At 36.9% G+C, this 7,125-nt stretch overlaps 2 protein-coding genes across 2 annotated transcripts; both read left to right on the top strand.

Annotated features, from left to right (window-relative positions):
• Positions 1-2,856: 2,856 nt before the first annotated feature.
• LOC105796565 (50S ribosomal protein L5, chloroplastic) lies at positions 2,857-4,691 on the top strand. The gene is made up of 3 exons (XM_012626312.2): positions 2,857-3,191; positions 3,278-3,478; positions 4,123-4,691. The coding sequence occupies exons 1-3, from the start codon at positions 2,931-2,933 to the stop codon at positions 4,480-4,482; spliced, it is 822 nt and encodes a 273-aa protein (XP_012481766.1). The 5' UTR covers positions 2,857-2,930; the 3' UTR covers positions 4,483-4,691.
• Positions 4,692-4,993: 302 nt separating this feature from the next.
• LOC105796575 (uncharacterized) lies at positions 4,994-6,824 on the top strand. The gene is made up of 5 exons (XM_012626318.2): positions 4,994-5,462; positions 5,583-5,737; positions 5,828-5,894; positions 6,004-6,055; positions 6,149-6,824. The coding sequence occupies exons 1-5, from the start codon at positions 5,102-5,104 to the stop codon at positions 6,240-6,242; spliced, it is 729 nt and encodes a 242-aa protein (XP_012481772.1). The 5' UTR covers positions 4,994-5,101; the 3' UTR covers positions 6,243-6,824.
• The last annotated feature ends 301 nt before the right edge of the window (positions 6,825-7,125 follow it).

Below are 7,125 nucleotides of genomic sequence, written 5' to 3'. Positions count from 1 at the left end.
AAAGCAAAAACCTAATTTTAGAATTAAACATAAAACATAATGGAAGAAGTCCTTAATTAAGTTCTGAGAATTCCTATTTATAAGAATCATGTTAGATGACTCATTTAGACCTAATACAGATGACTAAACATAACTAAATCAAGCTTTGTGGAGTATACGACTTATGTAGTATGTAGCGTAATTCACAACAGTGGGATTTTATCCCGAGATATGAGTAAATGATATCCTCTCATTGACATTACATGGTTGATGAAAAGTAAATGTGGCTACGGGTCGTTCTCCTTTGTGACAAACGACTTGATTATTATTTGATAGTAATTGACTTTTCATAAAAGAAGATGTAATAGTTACCGTGAGATAAAATAGGATCATATTGGGAGAATGAATTTATCCCAAAGAGATTAATGATATCCTATGAGGATAACACACTTATGACAAGGTCATTGGACGAGCACTAATCAAGTTGCTTTCGTAATGGTATGTCATTAGGGAGAGCTTAGTCACGATACTATAGTGGAATAAATTCATGACTAAATGAATTTACAATTAATAGATGAAAAGTTGGAACTTAATTATAAATTATTTGAGCCCTAATCACCTATGTCCAATTGTTCCATCTGTTAGCTCGATAAAACCATAAATGAATTGTATGTTGAATCAAATAAACATAAATGAATAAAAATGGTAAAGTTAGAGAAGTGAGAAACATTTGGAAATGAATGTGGCTTTCTTTAAATGGAAATGACCTCGAAAATGAATTTATGGTTTTTAAATTATTATTTAATTGATTAAATAATTAAAGTTCAAAAATAGAAATAAATTTATTGGTCATGGTAAGTCTATTGAATGTAGAAATATTAAATATATTTTCTCACGGATTTTTTATGGTAAAGTCGTCATGATTTTAACGAATTAAAATTGGGTTGAGAAAATTATTTAATTGAGAAATTAATTAATTTAGATTAATTTAAGATGTTTATTTTGAGAAATAGAAAAACAAATATTGAATCAGATTGAATTGAATTATAAAGTATTGAGTTAAAAGTCCAGGAAGTACTTGTAATTGGGCTCGATATGGGAGATGTCCAAAAGCCCTTCATGTTTAAAGAGAGGGGCCACAAACCCTAGTTTAAACAAACTAGGGTTTGTCTCCCTAATCCTAGTTAGACTAAAAGTTCATTTTTCTATTGAAATAGACTTCTACAATTCAACAAGGGTTTTACCTCTTCTCCTTATAAATAAATAGCACCGATATAGTTAAATATACAATGTTAAGATACTTTTATTCTGCTTGAAAATAGTGAGAATTTATTTTTTAAATACAAATTCTATTTCCAGAATAACGATTCTATCGATTTCTAGTGAGAGAGAATTCACTTTCCCACTAAAAGTAAGGTATACTATTTTTGGTTCTGTGTTTGATTCAAATTCGTTTGAGCCCGCTCTCAAAATAGTTCGTGGTACGAGAATAGCGGAAAAGATCATTCGATTGAAAGTCGAGAATGACAAGGATCCGTTGAGTCGAAAACACAAGTCTAATTTCAGTAAAGGGATTATTATTATAAATATCACAAATTGACTCGATTTTCAAAATTTTAACTTTCCAATGTGCAAAAACCTTTTTCAAACTGGATTTTTTCCAACATTCTTCTTCATTTTTAATCTTTCTATTAGTCTCATTCATAGTTATTGAATATATTTCAGAACATTTGCTCAAACACCTTCTGTGCATTGCTTTCTTGAGATTTTTCTGTTCGATTCGTGTTTCGCTTTAGTTTTGTGCCTTAGTGTATTTTTGTTGTAAATTTTCATCTTTTGAGAGTTAGACTGACTGAGGTGGATTTGAAGTAAAGGAATCGCCTAATGCCGCGCGATTTGCTAGACTAAAGTTCTAGCCTTGTGACACAAGAATCTACTACAGGAGTATGCATTGAAGATCAATTATGTAATGCTATTATATCGATGCCAGAAGGATGAAGTATTGGGGCGATTATCTAGATATTTATATACGGTTGAGATTGAAGGCATTAGGTACATTTGAGCTACAACGAAAAAAAAAAGAAAAAGAAGCATATAAAAGCTACCAAAATTGTTTTACGGGCCGTTCAGTCAAGTACATCTGAGTTACCTGATTAGGCATTTGGCAACTCTTGGCTAGTGGTTATTCCTTACACAAAGAGAGTGTTAGAGGCGACTAGTAATCCTATTGAGACTATGAAAATCCAATTCAAGAAATGTTGAAAAGAGAACACTCTGGGGAAAATGTTGATCACTTTCTTGACAAATGAACTAGAGTTTCAGTCATCAATCATGGCAAGACCTTGACACCCGTGGTAGTCGATGGCGATAGGGTGGCCGATGGTGTTATTATGGCAAGTAGGCTCATTGAAAAGGGTGGGGCCATAGTCATGGTCCATCGTTGTCCATAGTTGTCATTGTTGGATTCTCTCTTCTTAAGGAGGATTTAAATGTTGATGATGCCACCATTGAAATCTTTATATTGCAAATAAACAAAAAAAAAAGTGTTTTGAATTAATTATAAAGAGTTCCCTAACTTTAGTCAAAAGTTAAAAAAAAAAGTGTCATATCATTATTCTGTTAGTGAATTAACGAAAATTGTAATGACAATGACCAATTCGAATAATTGTGACAAAAAAAAATACCAAAATAAGATCGGAACTATTTTAATGTAGCCTTCGTAGTTTACTCCTAATTCATAGAAAAATGAATCAATCCAATTCCAAATAATGGCCCTTGGAAATAACCTAAAAAAACCATACCAGACTACTTGAATGAGAGGCATTCTCGTAAATAAATCAAATAGCCATGCCATTTTCCAGCACGCATAAACCTCTATCATTCGAAGCTCCACACATAATCGGTTCTGGATAAGCGTTTAGCTGAAAAACCCAATCCCAACTTGTTTCTTCATGGCGTCTCCTTCGCTCTTACAATCCACATCCTCCTCCTTCCACGGCCCCTCCCCTTTCCTTGCACCACCATTCTCCGCGCGCCTGCCCTACGCTAACCCCAGAAATGGATACGCCGGCGTCGTTTCGGTGAGGGCAACGGGAGAGATTGTGTTGGTGGATAAATCGGAAGCCGAAAAACCCTACCGTCTCAAAACTACTTACCTAGACAAAATTATTCCTTTGCTTAAAGAAGAGTTCAAGTACACCAATATTCACCAGGTAAATTAATAATGGACTTAATTTCTTATATATTTTTTGCTTCTTATGTATTAAGGTTTTGGAATGTGGGGGTTCTGGGTTAGTAGGTTCCAAAGCTTGAAAAGATTGTGGTGAATTGTGGGATTGGAGATGCTGCCCAGAACGCGAAAGGCTTGGAAGCCGCAATGAACGAGATGGCATTGATAACGGGGCAAAGACCTGTGAAGACGCGAGCCAGGAATTCTATTGCTACTTTCAAGATACGGGAAGGTCAACCACTTGGAATCGCCGTTACTCTTAGAGGAAATGTAAGCTTACTTTATTCCCATTACTGAAATTTGAATGTATAATTGTGTGCAGTGTCTGTTTTTCCTATATAATTCATTGCTTCTGAGCTAATCCCCACATTAGCATTGCTTTTGGTTAAAGAAGTATTAGCAGTAAAGCAATTGTGGTTTCGATTTGGCATGGACTAATAGCGGTAGTACACAGCTGATTGTAATTGCAGATATAACAGGCAAGAGCAATCCTCTTCTTTGACAGTCAGTGAAAGATTTTATGTTACATTTGCTTAAATGTGCTTAGGAACACTGGTACTGGAAGATATTATGAATTCTTTAGATGATAAAGTACGGATATTGCTATGATTGTGACCAATACACATTCAACTATAGCAGATCTGTTGTAAGGGGGAGTAAAGGAAAAGGAGATCTTAACTATGCTATGCTCCTTGACTTAACCTACCCAAATATGTGGTTTAAAGCCTTTCTATCAGTTGTATATTTGTGTGAATCACTTGTCATCGTGCTGTAATATTGAGCTCACAACTTATTTCTTTAGGTTTAGTTCTCTTTGTTGCATTGATTTGCCATCTTGTTAACAGAATTATGTTTTCTTTTGCACATTTAAATGCTGAAACCATTTGCTATATGGTTGGTGGCTAATTTGACAGGTTATGTACTCATTCCTAGATCGGCTCATTAACTTGGGGCTTCCTAGGACGAGGGATTTCCAGGGTTTAAATCCTAATAGTTTTGATGGACATGGAAACTACAGTGTCGGAATTCGTGAACAGAGTGTGTTCCCGGAGATCAGGTTTGATGCACTTGGTAAACCCAGAGGAATGGATATTTGCATCACGACAACAGCTAAATCCGATAAGGAAGGCCAGAAGCTATTGGCCCTAATGGGTATGCCTTTTAGAGAAGGTGGTGGTGGTGGTGGTCCTGCAGCCCAACAACGCAAGAAGAAGCTGAGGGCTCACCACTTTGACAGGAAAGGTGGCAAGGGTGCCAAGGGTGGCCGGAGATGAGAGTTTCCTCCTGCTAAAGGGCAAAAAAGATGTTTGTACCATTTTGTTGTCAAATTGTGCATTGCATCATTTTGTGAAGGTATGCCCTAAAGAATGATTAAATGCAGGTGATTTGGTTGTATTATATCATCGTTTAGGGTAGTTCCAATCTGGGATTCGATTCTGTACTGACTACTGAGTTCAATGTAAAAGAATTTATCATTTATCAATTTTCTTGTTCCCGAAATTACAGTTTCTACTCAGCTTAACTTCAGGGTACCCATCCTGTTTATAGCCTTGTTACTCGGCTGAGGTTCAATGTCAATTAAATTTAACTCAAATCCACTGTTAAACTGCATGCATTGGGCTTTGGTGGCCATGATCATGTTATTTTCATAATTTGCACCAAGCAAAAGGAAAAATTCGATAATTTGCGGCCCGTTCTATATAGCCAAGAAAATATGGAAACCAAGAGCCCAAGCCCTGGATCCAGTGCTTGCTGTCGTAATTATGTTACTTTTATTTCTCCATTTTCTGGAATTTTGTATGGAGATGTTTCTGTGGCCATCGTTCACTAAGGAACGAGATATTTAAAAGAAACCGCTTTTAGTCTTTGCAGTCACCAATCCTCAACTCTGGAATGGCGGTCATCCCTTCCTTCGCTTGCACCGTTCCCCACGTCAAGTCACAGCATCAGTGCATCCTTCTCCGGCAAAACTATAGCCGCAACGTATACACAATTAGATGCAACGGAGAAAACTCCAAGAGCAATTTACCCACCACCACACAAGAATCTGCACCCGAAAATGTTCTTCTCAAGGTAGCCTGGTATGGTTCCGAGCTTTTGGGTATTGCTGCTTCTTATATCCGGTCACCCTCAAAGGTTGAAGAAGCTGCCCAGAAAGACCTTAAGCTTGGCTTAGATGGGTCAGGAGCTATTGATCGTACTGCAGTCATTCAAACCATCAAAGATGACTTTGAAAGATCATATTTTGTCACTGGTACATGAAAATCAAAGCTCAGTAAATCCACTCAAAATCTCTTTGGTCTGTACAATTTGATGGCCTTCATTCATTGTCCCAGGAAGGAAATAGCTATAAATATCTTTGTGTTGAAATCAGGGCAACTTACACTTGATGCATACGAAGAGGATTGTGAGTTCGCTGATCCAGCTGGTTCCTTCAAAGGGCTTCGGCGTTTCAAAAGGAACTGCACCAACTTCGGATCTCTTATTGAGAAGTCAAATATGAAACTTATGAAGTGGGAGGACTTGGAGGTCAGTGCGATTTACACTACTTGTGTCATTACTTGCTACCATCATCAATGTAACCGAACTATGAACAACTTTCTTTATGTTGTCATGCAGAACAAAGGAGTGGGACACTGGCGATTTAGTTGTGTAATGTCATTTCCTTGGAGGCCTATTCTTTCTGGTATGTAATTGGTACTTTTGGTGGCATGTTCAGTACTGGTCGCAGGCATTGAAGACATCACATCAATATGAATCCACATGCTTGCTTAATGCTTTAAGATTCTTTGCAGCTACTGGATATACAGAGTATTTTTTTGATGCACGCTCTGGAAAAGTATGCAGGTAACAAGTAATGAGGAGAATTGGAGAAGATTTCCTTTCACTGTCTTGTACTTACCTTACGAACTTACCTATCCTTTTATGGAATCATTTCAGGCACGTGGAGCACTGGAATGTTCCCAAAATGGCACTGTTGAAGCAGCTTCTGAAGCCTACTCGAGGATTCTGGCTTAAGAGAAAAAACAGCTGAACCCTATGTGTAAGGAAACCTCTTAGCTTATCCTCCTCCTGCTCAACATGATGAGCCTTAGTCAGACATAGTAATGTGCTTTATTTCTCTCCTTAACAATCCAAACGCTAGTTTGTTGCCATAATTGTGCAAGCTTGCATCTTTTCTACATATAAGGAGAAGGTAGCTAGGATGTTAGCTAGTATTATTATATGCTTAAAAAACATGTCTACTGTAGCTGATGTGATCATGCAAGTTACCCGTGACATAGAAAACTGGATAATTTCCCATGAGCAGCAGGGATGGAGCCATGAATGCACCAATCTTTGTTGGGAATGGATCAAAGGTGAAGGATTACTTATGGATGATGTCTCAACCTTCAGCTACGGCAAGGCTGAGGTTAAACCATAATGAAGAAACAGATCCTTCTCTTGGAACTTGTAACTGAATTTCTTCCTATACCCGTGCATTCATATATGTATATGTACATATACAATTGATACAATATATTTTTCCGTACGTGGAAGCTGACGTATGTACGCTCTTCTATTTTTCATTCCCTTTCTAGCTTGAATCTATTTCTTCACTTTCTAGATTTCTTCACACTTTTCCTCCTAAAACTTGCTCATGTCTATTTCGCCTATTTCTAACAATATAACCCTTCTTGGTTACCACCTTTCGCTTTAGTTCCAGAGCTTCAACGCTTCTTCATGGGTAACTCCCTTTTTCCATTATTATTTATAAGACATTGTTAATTATAGTACATGCTAGAAAATCTAAAAAACAACAAAGTAACTCAAAAAGTATTAATCCACCTCCCCTTTCTTCTATCAATGATTACTTTCATCGTGTTTAAGTATTCTGGTTCATGCAATTGTCTTAGTAACCAAAAAGAGGGTTGTTA

The sequence above is a fragment of the Gossypium raimondii genome, chromosome 7 (assembly GCF_025698545.1).
Source record: "Gossypium raimondii isolate GPD5lz chromosome 7, ASM2569854v1, whole genome shotgun sequence".
NCBI lineage: Eukaryota > Viridiplantae > Streptophyta > Magnoliopsida > Malvales > Malvaceae > Gossypium > Gossypium raimondii.
Note: the sequence above shows the minus strand (reverse complement) of the source record. Positions and strands in the feature narration are given on the sequence as shown.

Bases quoted from the DNA above. Each gene is read 5' to 3' on its own strand.
- LOC105796565 (XM_012626312.2), top strand. From the start codon at position 2,931: ATGGCGTCTCCTTCGCTCTTACAATCCACATCCTCCTCCTTCCACGGC. The intron at 3,192-3,277 runs GTAAATTAATAA...CTGGGTTAGTAG, and splicing joins AGTACACCAATATTCACCAG to GTTCCAAAGCTTGAAAAGAT. The intron at 3,479-4,122 runs GTAAGCTTACTT...CTAATTTGACAG, and splicing joins CCGTTACTCTTAGAGGAAAT to GTTATGTACTCATTCCTAGA.
- LOC105796575 (XM_012626318.2), top strand. From the start codon at position 5,102: ATGGCGGTCATCCCTTCCTTCGCTTGCACCGTTCCCCACGTCAAGTCA. The intron at 5,738-5,827 runs GTCAGTGCGATT...GTTGTCATGCAG, and splicing joins TGAAGTGGGAGGACTTGGAG to AACAAAGGAGTGGGACACTG. The intron at 6,056-6,148 runs GTAACAAGTAAT...GAATCATTTCAG, and splicing joins CGCTCTGGAAAAGTATGCAG to GCACGTGGAGCACTGGAATG.